This window comes from Quercus robur, chromosome 2 (genome assembly GCF_932294415.1).
Source record: "Quercus robur chromosome 2, dhQueRobu3.1, whole genome shotgun sequence".
Taxonomy (NCBI): domain Eukaryota; kingdom Viridiplantae; phylum Streptophyta; class Magnoliopsida; order Fagales; family Fagaceae; genus Quercus; species Quercus robur.
The window spans coordinates 37,376,020-37,397,063 of NC_065535.1; the positions used below are offsets into that span (position 1 = coordinate 37,376,020).

The 21,044-nt window shown below is 36.6% G+C and overlaps 1 protein-coding gene across 3 annotated transcripts; it reads left to right on the forward strand.

Moving 5' to 3' along the window:
• The first annotated feature begins 5,761 nt into the window (after positions 1–5,761).
• Positions 5,762–14,609, forward strand: LOC126713581 (embryogenesis-like protein). 3 transcript variants are annotated; one of them, XM_050413352.1, is made up of 2 exons: positions 5,762–6,404; positions 14,139–14,609. In XM_050413352.1, the coding sequence occupies exon 1, from the start codon at positions 5,900–5,902 to the stop codon at positions 6,398–6,400; it is 501 nt and encodes a 166-aa protein (XP_050269309.1). In that variant the 5' UTR covers positions 5,762–5,899; the 3' UTR covers positions 6,401–6,404; positions 14,139–14,609. The 3 variants fall into 3 exon arrangements, with proteins under 3 accessions (XP_050269309.1, XP_050269308.1, XP_050269310.1); XM_050413351.1 differs by lacking the exon at positions 14,139–14,609 and adding an exon at positions 13,994–14,093; XM_050413353.1 differs by lacking the exon at positions 14,139–14,609 and adding an exon at positions 8,666–9,115.
• The last annotated feature ends 6,435 nt before the right edge of the window (positions 14,610–21,044 follow it).

A 21,044-nucleotide genomic window follows, 5' to 3' on the forward strand; every position in this document is an offset into this window, starting at 1 on the left:
CTAGAAGCTTTTATCATGTCCCATCTCTTTTCCTCACACATCTTTGTTATCTGAGCCCCAAGAAATTCCATGCATAGAATGAACAAATAAGGCGATATGGGATCACCTTGTCTGATCCCTCTTGAAGGGTAGAAGGCAGGGAGTTTGCTTCCATTGAAAAGGAGGGAAGTTGAGGTAGATGAAACACAGCTAATGATGAGTTGGATAATATTGTTTGGGAATCCAAAGTGTGTAAGCACCAACCTAATGAAACTCCACTCTAACCGGTCATAAGCTTTCTCCAAGTCTATCTTTATCACCATATATCCTTCTTTGCCTTTACTCTTCCCAATTGAATGAACCAATTCTTGAGCAATGATCACATTATCTGACCCTTTTCTTCCTTTAAGGAAAGCAGCTTGCATGGGAGAGATAAGGTTTGGAAGAAAGGGTCTGATTCTTTGCACAAGAACTTTCGAGACAATTTTATAGACTGTGTTACATAAACTTATTGGCCTATATTGACTCACTTTCTCCGGACCCAACTGCTTAGGAATAAGAGCAACTAGAGTTTGATTAAGATAATCAGGCACCCTCTGGTTAGCAAAAATACTTTTGACTTCCCTCTTCACTGAATTTCCAACCACAAGCCAAAACCTCAGGAAGAAGCCTGCGTGCATACCATCACTACCAGGGGCTTTATATGGCTTCATGGATTTAAGGGCTTCCCATATCTCATTATCAGATGGCATTAAAGTCAAAGAGTTAGCATCAGCTTCACTTAGCCTCAAACACCAATTCGTATCCCAGTTCTGGATCATTGGGCAGGCAACCTGATCAGTTCGATAAAACTTTTCAAAATAATTAATAAATATCTCTTTAACTTCCTCTACATTGTGGTTCCAAACTCCCTCATCATTCAAAATGCAGGTAATTCTATTCTTACTTCTTGTAGTAATGGTAGTCATGTGAAAATAAGCTGTATTTCTTTCCCCAAAAATGGTCCAATTGACCCTAGACTTCATTGCCCATAGTTCCTCCTCAATCTGAAGTATCGCATTATACTCCTCAGAAAGTTGCTCTTGTAGATTAATAAGAAAATTATTAGGTTTGTTGGCAAGGGCTCTCTGAGTACCAAGCAACCTAGCCATAATCTGCCTCTTCCTCACAAAAATATTCCCAAAAACTTCTTTATTCCAGATTTGGGCCTTCTGAGTGAATCTGGTAACAGCACCAGGTAAATCTTCTTCTCTCCCTTCCCATGAATCCCTAACAATGGCAGGGAAATCTTTGTGACTAAGCCACATGGGCTGGAACCTAAAAGGTCTATTAGAATTTGTCACAAGATTAGGATATAAGTTTAACAGCAGTGGGCAGTGGTCTGAGTTCACTCTAGCCAAATGAGTCACATTGGCCTCAGGAAAAGAGTTTTTCCAACTAGGGTTGGCCCAACACCTATCAAGCCTGCATTGGATAAGGCCCCCTAATTCTCTCTTATTTGCCCAGGTAAATTTAGGCCCTGAAAAGCCTAAGTCCATCATATGGCACTCATTCATACAGTCAAGAATGGCTCGCACTCTTCTTTGACAGATAGGATTTCCCCCAGATTTTTCCCCTTCAGAGATAACCTCATTAAAATCTCCCATAAGAGCCCAAGGAAGATCATGTAAATTAGCTATCAACTTAAGGTTTTCCCAAAGCATGCATCTCTCTGCAAACCTAGGACTAGCATAAATGGCACTAATAATCCAGCTAAGGGTTTGAGATCTTACCCGAATGATGGCATGAATCTCCTGCTCCGTTTCTGCCAGCACATCTACTTGCACCAAATCAGCCCTCCAGAGCAACCAGATACCCCCAGCAAAACCAATTGTATCTGTCACTTCCACCCCATCAAAAGGCAGTGTTTCAATCATCTCCATAGCCCTTGCTCCACTCATCCTGGTTTCAGTAATAACCATGATAATAGGACTGTGCCACTCCACTAAATCCATCACAGTTTTTTTGAACTGGGGTTTCATAGCACCCCTACAATTCCAGATTAATATATTCATAATTTTAAAAGGGGAAACAGAGGGATCAAGGCACACCGCTCTTAAGGAGCCCTCAGTGTCTCTCAACCTCCATGCCGCCATCATCTCTGGCTTCCTCACCAATTTCTCGCGAAATAGAGTCACCGAATGGTTGAGAATCCCCATCAACTCTTGAGTTACTCTGATGAGGATAGTGCCATTGATCTCTGCCATCGCGAACTGTATCATCTTCACCCCATGCAAATTCCCCTTCATAGAGCATTCCACAGGTTTGCTCTGAAGAATCTTCCTCTCCGTGATCACCGGCTTCACCCATTCCTTTTCTGCCTCCGTTAGAAATTTTTCCAAGCTTTGCATCTCTAAAATTGTCTTTGATGAGCTTGAGTTTGCTGTTGGAGGGGCATGCACCACTGGCCTGTCCGTTAGAAAATGCCACCATGGATTTGGTGTGTTCTCCCAAGCTTTGCTCTTCAGGGGAAGATAGCCCAAACCTCTGCTCTCCTTGGTTAACGGGAACATGTTCTTCCACGCTAACATCAGCTCCAGATCGATCCACCCCCATACTTCCGTTGGGTCCTGCCTGATCCATTGGATTGTTCGATCTCCAATCGGTATTATCTTGCCCTTGTAAAAAATTGCCCAGCTCCCTTTTTTCTCCATTGTTCCCGTTTCTTAATGTGCTACTGTGAGCACCTTCAGCTTTTGTTATTAACCCCTTAACTGAGTCATTTGGTTTATTTAAAAGCCCTGGGCTTTGGCTTGGCCCATTAATATTTGAAGGGCCTGCACTAGACCCAAAGACAAATACACTATCTTTCGTTAGGCCCATATCTTTCCTTTGGCTTCCAACGGCACTTTTGGCCTTTTGGTTCTGGTTAGCACGTGTTCCACTTCGTTTGGAACTCTTTCCGTTGATTGATTTATCTTGATGGGACTTGTTGGACTTCCCCTCTTCTCTAGGTGTCACAGTAATCTGAGCTTGTGGTGCCTTCCTTTTGCCCGCCATTCTTTCCAGCTCCATTGCTCTAGGTGGAGTCTTATCATGCAGGGATTGAGAAGACTCATCAACTTGACTCAAGCTAACTTTGCTAGGCTTGTCACGTGCCTTGCTCAGTGGCTTGCGTCTAGTCACAATCATCCACTCTCCAAATTCATCATGACTTTTCTCTGCTGGTTTCTCCGTTTCCTTAGGTGTAGCTTCCATGCTCTGATCAGCTTGTACATCACTGGTGGGTTCACGGACTGTGAAAGGGCATGCCTCTCTTTTGTGTCCAATTCGTCCACACTCAAAGCATAATGACTCCACCCCTTCATACTGAATGATTTGTTTCATCTTGCCCAAGTAGATGCTTCGAATAAGGGGTTTATCAAGGTTAACTTGAATACACATGCGTGCAAAACGTCCTCTAGCTCCATTAGCAGTGTGTGCATCAATACGGAGTACAGGGCCAATAGCTCTACCAATTTTGAGTAAAGCATTATGCTCATAAAACTCAATTGGTAATTCAGGAAATCTGACCCACATAGCAACTGAAGAAAAAGTTGCTGTGGATGCTTTGAACTCTGGCTCCCACTGCCTAATGGCTAAGAAATTTTGTCCTATGAACCACGGACCTCCCTTGAGTATGTTATCAACATCCTCTCTGAGCTCAAACTTAGTAAGGAAAAATTCAAATCCCAAATCAATGCATTCCATACCTCCTTTCAAGTTCCACATGCTCCTAAGTTTCGAAACCAGGAATGGGTAAGCTATCTTTCTCACAAACGGTTTGATTATGAGAGTTTGGTACCATGGTGCTCACATGCGAGTTTTTTCTTCTCTGGAAAAACAGAGTCTGATGTTTTCATCCTGAGTATTTTCATCTTCTTCATCGGATTCCACATCTTCCTGCATCGCACTAGCAAATCCAAATGCTTTTTCAAAGGCTCCAGGAATAGAACCCACAAGTTTGTCTCTGTAGCTTCCCATCCTTGCCATGTGGTTTTCATTCCTCTCCCCTGTAGCTTGATGACTCTCCTTAAATTTCTTGGTACTGCGCGATAAAGCGTCTTCTTCCTCTTCAGAACGTTTCAGCCTTTCTCTCTCCATAATCTACCCATTTTTTTTCACAATATCTCTATGTATGCATTGTACTTACAATGTAAATTTATATTGTAGACACATAAAAATTAGCAAATTTTGTACACACTTGCAAAATTTGTACAATATTTACCCTTTATTTGAATGTGTATAATACTTACTACTTTTGTGTATCTGCAATGTAAACTTACATAGCAAGTACAAAGTAAACACATAAAGATCTTAAAAAAAAAAAAAAGTGTAGCTCACTAATTGAATAAACCAAAAAACACTATTCATGAGCTTTTGGCTCTTTTTATATTGTTAATAGAAATAGAAATAGATTTCCATAGTATTTTTAATTTTTCATAACAAATTCTAGATAGCAAGTTTTTATTGATTTTAAAATGGATTTATTACTGATATTGTTTTTTTATTCATCAATAATAGCTGACCAGTTATCACTTATGATTTTTTGTGAAATTAATGTTAAAATATTTGGACTTCACATTTTTTTTTATCAATAAAAAACTAAGATCTCAATAATTATGAAAATATTGTGATAATAACAATAAACGTACAAGTTACAACATTTTTGCAAAATAGTTATTTTCAGTTGTGATTGGTCACAGTTTAATCATATACAAAAAAAAAAAAAAAAAAAAGGCTAGTAAACAGTGCAAATTGAAGAAAAAAAATATGTAACTACTACTCTAGCTTTATACATTCACATTTTTGTTATGAAAGCGTTGTGAAAAAAGAAGAATGTTGTGGATATAACACTTCTTTTTTCATAATACCTTTATTTTTAATTGTGGTTAATTTTAGTATGATATTTTATTTTGACCTATAAGGAATTAACACATCAACAATTATGAAGATATTGTGATAATTTATTGTGTTAACTAACAACTTGACGTATAAAAAAATTTATAAAAAATAATAAAAAGTGAACTGGACGAAAATATTACCCCAACCCCAAAAAAAAAAGAAAAAGAAAAAAAGAATGGGTTGAATTAACCAAACTACTCTAGATAGAGGCATTGCCTCTTTTTATATAGAGTGTGTGTATATATATATATTTATATATATATATATATTTATATATATAAAGAATTAACACATCAACAATTATGAAAATATTGTGATAATTTATTGTGTTAATTAACAACTTTTTGTATAAAAAAATTTATAAAAAAATAATAAAAAGTGGACTGGACGAAAATATTACCCCAACCCCAAAAGAAAAAAGAAAAAAGGAATGGGTTGAATAAACCAAATGTGTACTGTAGGGGCATACAAAAAAAAAGAAGAAAAAAGAATGGGTTGAATAAATCAAACTACTGTAGATAGAGGCGTTGCCTCTTTTTATATATATATAGTTAGTAGAAAAAAAGAAAAAGAAAAAAAAAGTAAATATAACTTTGGTATACAAACCTACGTTGAAATTGAGTTCAAAATTTTTTAATAAAAAAATTGATGAGTGAGCTGGGTTTGGTATGGGTTCGACCGGGTTGGATTGGGTAAAAAAACGGGTTGCTATTTCTATCACTCATATCCTATTTATTATTATTATTTTGGTTTAATTAAGAGGTCTAGATCCAATTTTATCAGTTTAACTTTAAGGTGACATGAAGCCCGCTTTGTCACAACTGAAAGAACCTAGCAAAATTGGATCCGAACCACTTAACTCCGACCCGACCGCTACCGAGGTCTACAACCGAGCACAACGCCATAACCTCTGCAATCTGCTGTCGTATTTTAGTTGTAGTTGTTGTGCAAAGTGCAGAGATTATTTGGGAAATCAAAAAGACCAAAACAAACAAAAATGTATCGACCATCTTCATCACATCTTTCTCTGTCTAAATTGAAATCGTTTTTCAGACTCAGACACCCTTTTCATCGATCTCTAATACCCACTTCTTCATCTTCATCTTCCTTCCACTCACTCGTTTCAGACTCACCCACCTCAAATTCCCATCTTTTGCCTCATCCAACTCGCTTAATCTCACAAACCCACTTCACTGGAACTCACCTGAACCTCCTCAGGAAATACAGTTCTGAGTCGGTGGACCACAACAAAGAGGTGGACACTATCAACCTCAAGTTTGCTGAAGCCAGAGAGGAGATAGAGATGGCTATGGAGTCCAAAGAGACTGTGTATTTCAATGAGGAGGCAGAGTGTGCTCGGGCTGCTGTCAAGGAAGTCCTAGACAGGTTTGAAGGGCTATTGGCCAAGTTGCCAGAGAGTCAGAGAGCTGCGTTGCAGAGGTCTATGGGGCTTAAGATTGAGCAGTTGAAGGCTGAGCTTCAACAGTTGAATGAGTAATGAGGTGGGTCTATTTGGGTTTTTCTCAATTTTGTTTCATTTTGTGGAAAACAATTTAGAAGATGATAAGAGTTGGTTATTGCATTTGCGGTGGTTAAGAATAGAGATGAATTTTCAATAATGAATTGGCATTAGTTTATTCATAATAGATGAACGTTGCTAATGTGAAATTTATGTACTTATGAATTGGTGCTGCATTCAATGGCTTATGGAAATTTATGTTTCTACTTTTGTTTCTTGTTCCATAGTTCTTGCATTTTCATTTCAACTAGTTAAGTTTGTTGTGATTTTCACGTCACTATTCGAAACTAATGTAATGAATGGCGTTGCTTGCTTTTGAGGTTGAAGATCTAGTATCTCAAACATGTTATAGATGTTATGGTTGTTAGAGTGATATCAATACAAAAGTACTATGGGATTTTTAAAGGATAAATGATCAAGACAGGGTATTACCTAACCCTTACAACAGTTAACAGACATTCTAACAGAAAGGAATAAAAACCAGAACTAACCAACCAAAATAAAACCTCCCTAATGATCTAATGAGGTACTTATTGATTCCGAAAACGTCTAGAAGAAATAAGTTTTTTGAGAAGGAATTAATGCCACTAATAGAAAATAAAGAAAACCCATAATGATGGCAAAAGGCAGATTATGATTTTAACCCATAATAGGGCCACATCACTTATCTATCTTGCAAGTTATGATACATTCTACTTTTTGGACTACAAGATGATTTAAAAACCATATGTTCCCCTTTCCTGTGCAAAGGATCTAACCAATCTCACTAATCAACTGAAAAACCCAAGCTGGTTGCTTGATTGCAACCAGACCATCACTTCAGCTGTGACTCTTTAAATCAACTATAATATATTGATAGGGTTTCCTGATGCATTCTTTGGTGGCATTTGTTCGCCAGTTTATACCCTGAGAGGGTTTCATGCGGTGCAGCAGTTGTCTCAAATTATGTTCTCGATTTTTCACTTCTCTTCTAGTCCTTGTTACACTTGTCCAAGACCCTAAATCATATCACGACTATTGAAATTCCAAATCCTGTTAGTGGAACAGAATCAACAGATTACTTTTTTCACAAATAAAGGAAAATAGTCTCCTTTGCTGCTAACCTGTGACTTGTATTAAACCATGATTGCTAAAGAAAAAGTAGGAAACAGCGATTTGGGGAATACCACTATCCACAAATTCCTTTCAGCTTAAAAGTCTAGTTACATCTTTTTTTTTTATAGGTAATGTAAAATATTATTAATTAACAAGCCAACCCGAGTACATTAGGGATGTATTATGGGGACACAATCAGGAACCAAAATTACAACGATCAAGTAAAACAGGAAGGGAAAAACAAGAATGAGACAAAGTCACACTCCATTCAAGGAGAGTTTGCAAGAAAAAGGACTTAACCTCTAGCGTAGAATGTTCATATCCCTCAAAACTTCTAGCATTCCTTTCATGCCAAATACACCATATCAAGCAGTGAGGCACTAGTCTCCCAAAATCTATATTGCGATGTCGCCCAAACTTACCCTGCCAAGATTTGAACAACTCAATAACCTTATGAGGCATAACCCAATGAATTTCAAACAAACAAAACACCAACGACCACAACTCACAAGCTATGGGGCAATGAAGCCCACTGACTCCCCACAACTATTGAACATATAACACCAATCAAGAACTAACACACGTCTTTTGTGAAGGTTGCCTGTTGTTAAAATCTTACCTAAGGAAGCAGACCATGAAAAGAAAGCTACCCTTGGAGGAACCTTCGATTGCCATATCATTCTCCAAGGGAAGGATAAGAGAGTAGGAGGGTAGAAAGAAAGATAGAATCCTCTAATCTCAAAATCTCTACTCCTTACTGGCTTCCAACAAACCTTATCAGGACCAAACCCCTGCACCGTTGAAGAGTAGACCATATCCGTAAACAGATCAAAAGATTCTTGTTCCCATTTTTGCGATGGATGACAAAATTGAACATCCCAATGAATCCTCCCAGCAGACCAACACATAACCTCTGCCATTGAAGAATCCCTTTCCCTACTAATACAATAAAGTTCTGGAAAAGCCATTTGAAGGGTACAATCCCCACACCACACATGCTTCCAAAAGGCTAATTACATTTCCCTTTTGCTGGTTTTTAAGCTAGTATCTTAAAAGCCACTAGGTGTAGAATCCTAAAAGAAAAATGCTGTTCACTTCGTAAAATACTTCATAATTTACATCTCATCAATTGCTGTTGGACCTTATCAGGACCATGTTTAATTCTTGCTACTAGGCTCATGAAAGTTCCCTCAACAGATTCACTGTTGTTTGAAGAGTAATTTGCAACGTAATAGCTGCACTTTTGAGGATGGGGAGAGACCTCTGGATCAGTTGAAATCCTTGTTAATTTGCACATTGTTTGATTGGTCTTGTGCGTGGGGTTTTACACTTTGAAATTCTATTTTGAGTTCCAAAACTCACTTTGTTTTTCTGTTCGATTTGTTATAATTTTTTTAAAATACTTTGTGTTCATGTTTGTGAACATGAAGTAATCTTCTCTCAATAAAATTTTATTTCTAATAAGAAAAGAAGAGTGATTTGCAACTGATATGATAGAAAATATAATGGGGCAGGCTGCCTGCCATTGTTTATATGGTACAAGTAAGTACTCCCTGAACGTTCAACGACAAGATAGCTACAGAAAAAAAAAAAATGAAACTAAACCATTATTTCTCAGAATCTGAATCACTTTTTGGATAAATTAAATAATGTTTTAGAACTCACCTTAAAATGAATTTTCTTCCTGCTGTTGAAACGCAAAATAAATTGAATAAAACTTGTAATAAATTATTACTCCCAAAAGTTTAACTATTGGATGGTGGAACATATGGGTCCAAGGCCACACACACCCCACCCCCTTCCAGGGAAAAAGAAAAAAGAAAAAGAGTGAGGGCCAACATGTGAACTTTTAAAGTTTGGAATTCTGATGAGCTGGGTTTGGACTTTGGACACGATATTTTTATAAATTATCACTTATAGCATGTTGATAAAGAAAGAAATGCTAGGTCCCTTTGGGGACACCTGGGTGGTGGGCTCAATGGACTTGAAGGGTGCGTTGTAAATCCGAAGTTCCCAAGTTCCATCCATCACACTAACAGTTCATGGGGTTTTCGAGGTGCCTCATGGGTAGGAAGTAGAATAGTTTGGCCAAAAGCTGGGACACTAGTTCCTTATATAAATAAAAAAAGGGAAAAAAAGAAAAGAAAAGAAGGTACCTCTAAGTGATATCTGCCGAAAGGAGGTGCTGGAATTTCTTGATTTTGATTCCTGCCCTCTTACTATTCATTTCTTTTATAGGGAAAGCATGATTACAACAGGATGAGGAAATTCTTGAATGGGACAGCTGGTGGGGACAACTCTTAGAAACTTCCTAGAACCTTCCTCACCCTTTCTAGAAGGGTACCACCCATAAAATACAAGTGTACAACCCATAATATCCTCTTTCTATTTCTCTAATTCTCCCCTTCTAGTTCTATATGTTGTATAAGCCCAACTTGGAACATATAGACTCTAAATAATCCCTATATGAGGTTTGATAAAAATATCAGCAAGTTGGTCTTCAAACTTCATAAGCAGTGTAGTAACATTTCCACTTAGAATCTTGTCTTGGACAAAGTGGCAATCTACTTCAATGTGCTTGTTCCTCTCGTGGAACACATGACTGGAAGCAATGTGTATAGTGGCTTAATTATCACAAGATAGTGGAATAGAAGTAGGTATTGTGAAGAATAATTTCTGAAGAAAATGTGGTAACCATGTCAACTCACAAGTGGTATTTGTCATCGCTCTGTATTCTGCTTCTGCACTTGATCAAACAACTTAATTTTTGCTTCTTACTTTTCCATGTCATAAGATTTCCTCCTAAAAAGGTGCAATGGTAGATTTTCTGTCTAAAGGTGATCCTGCCCAATCTGCATGCCCTGATCGGAAACTTCCTTCAGATACTGAACCATCCGATAGCAGCATCCCAATGTGAGGACTCTTGGGGCTTCTAGGAACTGACCTATGACGCTAACTGCAAATGAAATGTTGAGCCTTGTGATGATAAGATGATTGAGTTTCCCAACAAGGTGATGATATCTGCTATGATCTGAAAATATTTCTCTATTTTCTCTTTAGAGATTCTGATTTGGATCCATAGGAGTGTCAACAGGGTGGGAGTTACATATTTCCTCTAAGATAAACTGATGCCTTGCTTAGATCTCACCACCTCAATGCCCATGAAGTAGCAAAGTTTTCCAAGATCTTTAGTGTGAAAGTGTCGTTCCAAGAATGGTTTCAATTTGATAATTCCATCAAAATCATCTCTAATAATGACTATGTCATCTGCATAAACAACAAGTAATATGTATCCGCTCAGGACTAAGTTGTGTAGAGCCATAGACATGAATTTTGGCTAAGTAACCATTGGCTAAGGCAATACTGTGTGATGATATGGCAAGATGATAATTAGTGAGATGAGTAGATGCATTAGTCATATGCTTAGTGACACCCAAATCAAGGATCCAAGGATTGGAAGTAGATGAGGAAAGACAATGGGATGCAGCACCTGAGTGAGCTAGGGTGATTGTGGAGGAAGATGCCACATGCTTTTGATGAACAACCAATTGAGCATACTTGTCTTTGGAAATGGAGATCAACTTTGTGTCTGAGACAGTAGAGGAGGGCTTTGATGCTGGAGTGGGCTTGTCCTGGGTGAATGCCTGACTGGCAGACCTAGGGGGCTTGCTATGGAGATCCCACTAGTAATCAAAAGTTTGGTTGTTATGCCTACAATGTGTGCACTTCTTTGGATCCAAATTGTTTCTCAGACTCAGACACCCTTTTCAACCATCTCTATGACCGAATTCTTCGTCTTCTCTGGACTCACTCGCAATGCTTCCATTTCCACTCATTCTAGACTGTCCCTTTTCCCAAACCCAATTATAAGTTCCCTATTACACCTACACCCACCTCAAATCTCCATCTTTTACCTCATCTAACTCGCTCAAAACCACCCACTCTCTTCACAGGAGCTCACTCTAAACTCCTGAGGAAATATAGTTTTGAGTCTAATGAGTTGGTGGAGGACTGCCACAAAGAGGTGGTCATGATCAACCATAAGTTCGCTGAAGCCAGAGAGGAGATAGAGATAGCTATAGAGTCCAAAGAGACTGTATTTTGATGAGAAAGCGGAATGCACTCGGGCTGCTGTGAAGGAAGTGTGACATATTTGAAGGGCTATTGGTCAAGTTGCCAGAGAGCCAAAGGGCGGAGTTGCAGAGATCAATGGGGCTAAAGATTGAGCTGTTGAAGGCTGAGCTTCACCAGTTGGATGAGTAATAAGGTGGATCAATTTGGGTTTTACTCCATTTTATTGTTCTTATTTTCTTTTTGGCTTTGTGTGTGGAGAAAATTTTTGAAGGTGATAGAGTTTGTGATTGTGGCGACAATTTTGAATTAAGGAAATGTCATTGTGTTATCCAAAATAGATGGATGTTGCTAATGGTGAAATTGATGTACTTTTAATTGGTAGTGCATTCAGTGGCTTATGGAATTTACTAATACTTTAGTTTATTATTTCATAATTCTTGCATTTTCATTTGAACTATTTAAGTTTGTTGTGATTTTCACGTTAACTTTAACTACTTGAAACTAATGTAATGGTTGGAGTTGCTTGTTTCTTGAGGTTGAAGATCTAGTATCTCAATCATGTTATAAGTGTTGCAATTGTTAGAGTGGTATCAATACAATACAAAAGTACCTTACAGCTCTATGGGTGTCTTTTTTGTTTTTAGATTCATTGATTGAAACACTTGCACATCTCAGAACATAGGGTCCAAGCTGAACCACTAGCAATTCAACATAGGGTATTAGTACCTAACCTTGCATCAGTTAACAGACATTCCTATGGAAGGAATAAACTCCAGAACCAACCAACCAAAATAAAACCCCCCTAATGATCCAATGAGGTACTTGTTGATTCTAACACATTGTAGAAGAAATAAGGTTTTTTTATTTTATTTTTATAGGATAAATTAGTGCCACAATTAGAAAATTAAGACAACAGAACTCATAAAGATGGCAAAAGGCAGATTATGATTTTAACCCATAATAGGATCACATCTCTCTTGCAAGTTATAATACATTCTATCTACTTTAAGAATACAACATCATTTGGAAAAACATATGTTCCCCTTTCCTGTTCAAAAGGACCTAATCTATCTTGCTAATCACTTGGTTGCTTGAGTGCAACCAGACAATCAGGTGTGAGTCTTCAAACCAAATACATGATATTGAAAGGGTTTCCTGATGCATTCTTTAGTCGCATTTTTTCACCAGCTTATACTGTGATAGGGTTTCTTGTGGTTGTTTTGCATCTCTTTCGGTTCTTGACACACTTGTCCAAGACCCTAAATCATATCACGACTATTGAAATTTCAATTCATGTTAGTGGGAACTAAGTACTTTTAAAGTTGGGAATTGCAATGAGCAGGGTTTGAACACAATATTATGATAAATTTCCACTTATAGCAAAAGTTTAAACTATTAGAGAAATTTAAAATTTAACTATGCTAACAAGTAGCAAGCAGACTCATGACTGAAATTTATTCACTCGAAAACTGTGAAGTGAAATCTTTAGATTCATTAAATGTATTTTTCTTAAGCTTTTGCAATTTAATATTGTTTTCATAAATATCTCAGTATACTTTGACTAAATTCTGTGTTATGATTCTCTTCTATACGGTCTTCACTCTTCCGCTTAATCCCAATTTGGAAGCACCTACTGTGAATTACATATTAGAGACACAATGAAACAAAAGATTTAAACCATAATAAAATGTTGTAAGTAGTGGTGACAATAGTATATGTTGATATTTGATCCTTAGTTTTGTCTATTCATTATAGCCTTTCGTTGGTAGTCAGAATCTCACAGAGAGCGCAGAAATTTTTTCAAGGTAGTGAATGATTCCGGTTAAGAGTGCTTGGGTAGGAATTTTTTGATGGATTTCCTCAAATGGGCCATCCTTTAGGTGGACTTTGTTATCTCACTACCCAAAATGGATCAGTAAAACTTCTCAGTTACATGTTAGCTTGTTAGGAGATGCAGGTTTATCAAAATACGCTGAGTAGATTTTAGATGATTTTACAATGTACAGAGAGATTGTTATTATATCTACATAGAGAAGAAATAAAGAAGAAAAAGAAAGAACATAAGGCATGTGATAAGTCATAAGAACATCAGAAAAAGCTAAAGGTGCTGTGAAATGGAATGCCATGTGGGGGAACAATGGAAAATGGAATGGCTATGTCACTTTAGGACCAGCTGAACTTAGAGATCTAGCTAATTGGTTAAACTGATAAGGACACGGCCTGAGTTAAGTTTTCTATTGCTTCACTTCTTTTTGTTTGTTTGTTTGTGACGAGACTACTACTACTATTATTATTATTACTTTGTTCTCAACTATGGTTATATATTTATGCATTCTTATTGAGTTTCTCTTGTTATTATTTATGCTGTTATCAAGCTATCTAAACCTTTGAACCTTTCTACAGGTCCAGAGACCGAGCTTTGAGTACTGAAATACCAGCTAAACTATAATGAACAGTAGTATTTTATTTTTTTTATTTTAAGAAAAAAAAAAAAAAAAAGAAACGAAAGAATATAGTTTCTCTGATTGTCTATATCTTTGGCTTTCAGAAGCTGAGGTACCCCACGTGTTTAGAGTAGGGCTAGAGCACCAAGGTGGGAAAAGAAATCTGATGGCAGTTAATGATTGGATGAGGTTTGTTTATCAGAACAGGACATGGTTTCTCATGTAATAGGCAGGAACATGGGGTGTCTGAATTCCTCCTTGGAAATACTCTCCACTGACTTCCCCATGAGAGATACTAAAACAAGATGTACACACTGCTTTACCCATCCTTTTTTGGATTTTGTGATTTCTCTAATATGAGAAATTGACCCCTAGCGATTAAAGAAGGAAGCTCATTGAATAAGCATGTGTTTCACATACAAATTCTTTTAAGATTGACAGAGTTTCCCATACTAGTAGCTTCTTTCTATCAAATAAGGATAGCATTCATTTAAATAATTGACATTCAACCACGAGATAAATGTACTTTCTTCATATTCTGGTAATGTCCATATTCTACAAAATTATTGGTAAAATCTTTATTCATTCTGGGTGGTCTAAGCTATCCTTTGTGATTGGCCTCTAGAATCTTGGTTTAAATGATTCTTAAATGCTTTGTAGGCTAATTCAGAGATTACTTGGCTCAATTATGTTTCAATGTGTTCTTTTGGGAGATGCACTCTTAAGGGTCCGTTTGGTTGGAGGTGGAATAAGGAGGATAGAAAAGAAATGAGAGAAAAGTGGAGAGAGAATATTTTTAGTAGGTGTTTGGTTGGAGGGAGGAGAGGAAAAAAAATTGGCGGGTGTTTTTCCTCAAAATGGGGAAAAAACTAAAGGGGAAACTTCGATGAAGAAAAAGATTAAAAATCCATATGCAACGTGTACATGGGTTTGTCATAAATTCTTTGGTGTGTGTGTGTGTGTGTTTTTTTTTTTTTTTTTCTAAATCCATCTGTTTTGGTTTTTTCTTTGGTTTTTTTTTCTTTTTATGTACTTCTCATTTGTGTGTGTGTTTTTTCATCTGTTTTTGAATCCTTTGGTTTGTGTTCTTTAAAAAAAATAAAATAATTAAGTGTAAAAAAATTGTGTTACCTTTTGTTTTATTTAATAGAGACATAATTGTAAATTTCTTCTCAATAATTTTTTATCTTTCTACTTTTCCATTCTTCGAATCAAATACATATGAGAGAAAACTAAATCTCTTCTATTTTCTCACTTTTTTTTCCCAATTATCTATCTTCTCAATTTTCAACCATTCCAACCAAACAGACCTAAATATCTATTAAATATTAACTAATCCATCAAATGCATATGAGAGAAAACTAAATCTCTTCTATTCTCTCACTTTTTTTCCCAATTTTCTATCTTCTCAATTTTCAACCCTTCCAACCAAACAAACCCTAAATGTCTATTAAATATTAACTAATCCACAACAACAATATCAATTGGGGAAGGAAAGTGAGTGGTGGCAATGGGGATAATTGTTAATTGACAAGGATGGATGTGGATGAGTGGTTGCCAATAGCAATGGGTTGGTGTCAGCGAATAAGCCAAGTGGTGGACAAGGGTTAGTAGTCAGGCAACCGGTAGTCATGTGCAATCAATGTTTGGTGATCTAGTGATTGTGAGTGATGGAAAGCAATGGCAAGGCCTATGAAGGCGAGGGTGATTTCAACTTTGGGGGGAGGAGGGAGGGAAGTGGTAGTGGCAACGTAAAGGAGTTAAAATGGTTAGTGGGGATAAAGCCAAAACTTTATTGATAGTTGAGATGTGAGGATTTGAACCATGAATTTTCTTTGGAAATATCAAGAAGTGTTAATTGAGTTACAAGATTTTTTATATCAACTAATATTTTTAGTTGGCACCTCATCCACATCCGGATTCTAAATCCCATCTTATTTTACCATCCCAAAAACCTACTTTATCAATTATACAATACCATTTTACAATACACCCAACATCCCAACTTTTATTTTCCTATCCTACTCATTAAAATAATATTTTTACATAATAAAATAATATATCCTTAAACCCAAATAAAAACAAAAACCCAATACCCAAATAACCTCTTCAACCAACTGCTGCTTCAACCCAATACCCAATACCCCAGAAACGCCAGCCACAAACGCCATCCAAACCGATCCTCAGCCCCAGAGCCACCACAACCCACCACCGACGCACTACACACCTGACACCGCCACTGCCACCACCAGACCCAACTCATAAACCCAGTAGCTGAACCAAAAAAAAAAAAAAAAAAAAAAAAAAAACACAATCCAATGGCAACACAGCACAGCCAAATCCAGCCAAATCAAAATCAAAACCAAAATCAAAATCCTAAATCAAAATCCTAAATCAAAATCAAAATCCAAAATCCAAAATCAAAAATCAAACCCATCTGTTCTCGCAAAACCCAAACCCAAACCCATCTGTTCTCACCGGCAGCGATGGCGAGAGAGAGAGGGTCGCTCGTCCACCCATTCTCCTCCTTCACGCGCCCTGACACACTCGGCGAAGCCACCGCTCGCTTCAAGCGCAACCTCGGTCACTTCCGCGTGAACTACACGTTCATCGCGCTCCTCATCCTCTTCCTCAGCCTCCTCTGGCACCCGATCTCCATGATCGTCTTCCTCGCCATCTTCGTCGCCTGGTCTTTCCTCTACTTCCTCCGCGACCGTCCACTCCTCCTCTTCCACATCACCGTCGACGACCGCATCGTCTTGGCCTTGCTCTTCATCATCATCATCATCTTCGACCCAAACGCCAAACACCACCCAAATGCCACCCAATCGCCACCCAAATTCGACCCTCACGCCGGAAACCCACGACCTCCACGCCTCCACCACAGCTTTTCTGATCAAGCCTCCACGCCGTCGCCTCCATTCCGTTGAAGAAGAGAGAGCAGGAAGAAAGAGAGAGAAAAGAAACAGAAAAAATGAGAAAGGAGAGAGGAGTTTACCGGGATAAATGAGAGAGGAGAGAGAAATGAGAGTATTAAAATATTATTTTTTTTTATAACATTTAGCTACAGTACCATCTTACATTTGAGATGGTACTGTAGCTAAATCCCAAATTTGGAATTAGCATTTAGCATATGGCCTTCCCATTGTTGAGTAGTTTTGGGGCTTAAATGCCAAATGTTCCTAACATTTGGCATATAGAAGCCCCAATGTTGATGCTCTAACATAGGAAAATGCAAAAATATCTATGCCTAAAAAAGGACTAGAATTATGAAAATGGATAAAATCTCTAGATTTTAGTGAAGAATCTCTAAATTTTGGAGGTCATGGTAGAATGTGAAGATCTCTAAATTTTGGAGATCCATTGGTAGGATGAAAAGATTTTACTGATCTTGTAATTTGAATTATTTATATTCGTTTACCTAATTGTTGACAAAGTCTAAAACTTTTGAGGTAAAATTTCCATTAAAAAATAAATTAGTAAATTTTACTACAGTAATTAATAATTTTTTTTTTAGAATCAGTAATTAAAAAATTAAATGAACTACGCACGGGTAAAAAGCTTGTTTTCTTGGGTAAAGAAAGCCTGCAGAGAGAACATTGGAAAGAGAGATGGTATTGGCTTTGTGGACAGCCTTAGGTGATCCAAAAGAAAAGGCGGCTTGGCATTTCTTTTGTATATATATAATCTGTTTCTTCTTGGTATTTTGACTAATGATGAAGAACATGGGTTTAATTTTGCATTCAAATCAATTTGTTCTCTCTCCCTAATTTTAGTATCTTATTTTAAGTTTCTCCTGCAAATACTTACATGTTGTATCTCTTCGTTTGAGAATAGCTGTCTTCAAACCTGTTTTTATGCTGTGATAACAAAATTTTGCATACGAATATAATGATGCGCGAGACTAAAATTAAAAGATATTAGTTGAGTTACAAGATTTTTTGTTTAAAAAACCAGTTCTAGTAGAGAAAAATTAGCAAGAATATTCTTTCTTTCCTAAATGCTAAAACCCAACAAGTTTGAACAAGAATTGGGCAAAGATTGCGGAAAAAGAAACTGGTGGTATAGAAAATGACCTAGTTCAGAACAGAACAAAAGTTTTTTCCTAGTGAAAATGGGCTGTCTTTGAAACTAGTCTATATTGGGGACCCTCCTTGTGGTGTTGAGGTTCCAAAACAAACAAAGACGAATGTTTTCTGGCTCCACCTTTATCTTTTTGTGCCTTGAATTTGGTATCAAAGAAACAAAAAAAGAAGCATATTGAACTAATCATGTATCTTGCAAATTGCAATGTCTACTGCTACCATCTTATAAATGTTCCAATGATTAACTTTTTAACAATATTATATATACATTTAAACAGATGAAACACTAATTCCATCCTACTACTATATCTTCTTTTTGACCAATACTTTTGAGTAATTAAAAAGGTTGGGGGGGTATGGGTATGGTCCTTTTTGAGAGAATTTTGTGACATGGGAGACAAATCTCCTGTCTTGCGTAGGCAACGCATGTGGGGGGAGGACTGATGAGAAGAGAAGCATGGCCAATTTTCCGTTTGTCCCCTCTTATCCTGCGGCACAGGGCCTACATAATGTGTGTCCATATATATATATATATATATATATATATATAAATATATGTGTGTGTTTAGTTCACGTCCCTAATTTCTTTCAAACAATAATTATCACATGTATTAGATGTATGTATTATCACTCCCATAAAGTGTGAATTTTACATGACGGTGGTTCGTGGAATTTACACACTGTGACAAGGATTATACATGTATCCGATACATGAGATATTTAAGAGTCAGTTTGATTTAGCCTTTTGTTTTTGGTGCATTTTGAAAACATTACTTTTATTAATTTATAGCTGGATTTTGCAATTGCAGTTCAAAAGGTACAAGTACAACACGTTAATGTAAAATTTTGATAGTAGGCCAATAAGTGAGATTTTGTAAGACCTACCAAATGCCAAACGCATGGGTTTACAAAATGGTTTTGTGTTTTGGGCTCGAAAAAGTGAAACTACATGGGCATTAAGCCATTTGGTAATGTTGTTTTAGTAATATTATTTGTATTTTTTGAAAATACGTGTGGGTGAAAAAGTGTGTGGAAATATATGTAATGTTGTTCAAACATTGAAAACTGTTGCTCAAAACACTGAAATCTCCCAAATTGTAGCTTGCTTTTTCTTTTTGTAAGGAAAAAAATTGTAGCTATTAGAAGTATGGAGTATTTGTTTAGCATGGTGAAGGTTTTCAATTTCATAGTTAAAAAAACTCATTCGTCGGCCCTATATTTAATTACTAATATGAAAATGCTACAACCCTTGAGATTGTTTATCTTTCTTTCTATAGGGGACTCTGGACTAGTGCAACTCAGTATGTGTCATTGAGTAAAATTAAAGGTAAATTCAATTAGAACTAGGCTTGTGCATATTTTGGGGGAAAAAAAAGGTTTTTCAAATGTCTGCATTAGAAAATATATAATTTTTTTGGTCAAAAAGTACCAAAACAATTCACAGACAATCTGAGCATAAATTTGAGAAACATCGGAAGAATTGGATTGAACAAAAAGAAATAAAATTCTATAACCTTGGGTTGGATGAAGAACTTAAAATTTGGAAAAGGATCTATTAATTATAAATTTTATGGTTTGAAAAAAAAGAGGAAATTCATGGATTTATATTCATCCACGACACAACAAAAATGTCACCTTATTCCAAGAAACGAATGACCACAAGAGGTCATGATGAGGAACGGAAAGGAATGGCAATGAACATAATGGTGGGGCATGGATTCTAAGAAACAAAGCGCGCATACATTTTGTTGCGGAACACAATTTGTTTATTTATTTTATAATGGAAATCAATGAATTGTCATTTTTGTCTCTAATTTGAAAAATGACATAAATAAAAAGTAAGGATTAGTTCCCAAAAAAAAAAAGTAAGGATAAAAAAAAAATTACACATTTTTTTCCTTTTCATTATTCTTGAGCCAAATAATTAAATTAATAATAGGACACGTGGCATGATAAGAGCGCCCTATGTGAGAAGACTTTGGGAGTAAGAGTGACAAATCAGAGAGAGTTCAATTAAAGCCAAAGAAAAGATAAGTGGCATTAATCTATTGGAAGCAACATGTAATTGAGAAGAGTGGTAGTTACTTTAAGTCGTTACTCCAAGTAAGACACGTACTAGACAAACAGAGTAATGCAGCAATAGTTGCCTCGAAGTGGTTAGAAGACGTTACTCAACCTTATCATTTGCATGATATTTATTTAGTAAAGAAGGTGCAAATAAGAACATGACACATGACAAGGAGAGCAAGCTTAATTGTCAAAATCTAGTATAAATAGAAGAATTATTTAGGCAATCCGTAGGCTTGTATAAGGCTCTTTATACTTGTAAGTTTGTACTCATGTTCTTAATTTAATTAGGTGTTAAATTTGTTAAGTAGGCTGTTTTGCTTTTCCTATAGTTTATTTTACTTGGAGTTGGGCTTGGTAAATTAGGCTTTGTAATCTAGGTAAATTTTTTTTTTTCATTTTCATTATCTTGTTCATTGCACAAAAAGTCCTATTAAATTAGGCGTTTCTAGACCCCAAAACCTAACCCTCAAAGTCTGATATCTACTTCGAGTTCGAGCCAGTGTGAACCACTTTGAGTGAACTGAAATTGAAATATCATTAAGGGACCAAAGTTAATATAAAATTGGTTTCTACTCAAACAGTTCTCTTACAATTTCACTTCACTATTGTATAATCTCTGGGTTGGTCTAATATAAAATTTTGAAGCCATCAAAGAATTTATTCTAATAATTTTAGATGTGTTTTGGACAAAGAAGTTTTCACCTTTTTTTTATCTGACAATTGGAGGAAGGAGATATAAACCTACGACATTTTCATTAGGCTACAAGACTCTGCACATACTCGGATACTAGTCAATTGTTTAAAATGCTTTGGACTCGTTAACCAAAAAGAAAAAAAAAAAAAGGGAGAGCTGTG

Excerpts from the sequence above, each read along its gene's own strand:
- LOC126713581 (XM_050413352.1), top strand. The coding sequence starts at position 5,900 with ATGTATCGACCATCTTCATCACATCTTTCTCTGTCTAAATTGAAATCG.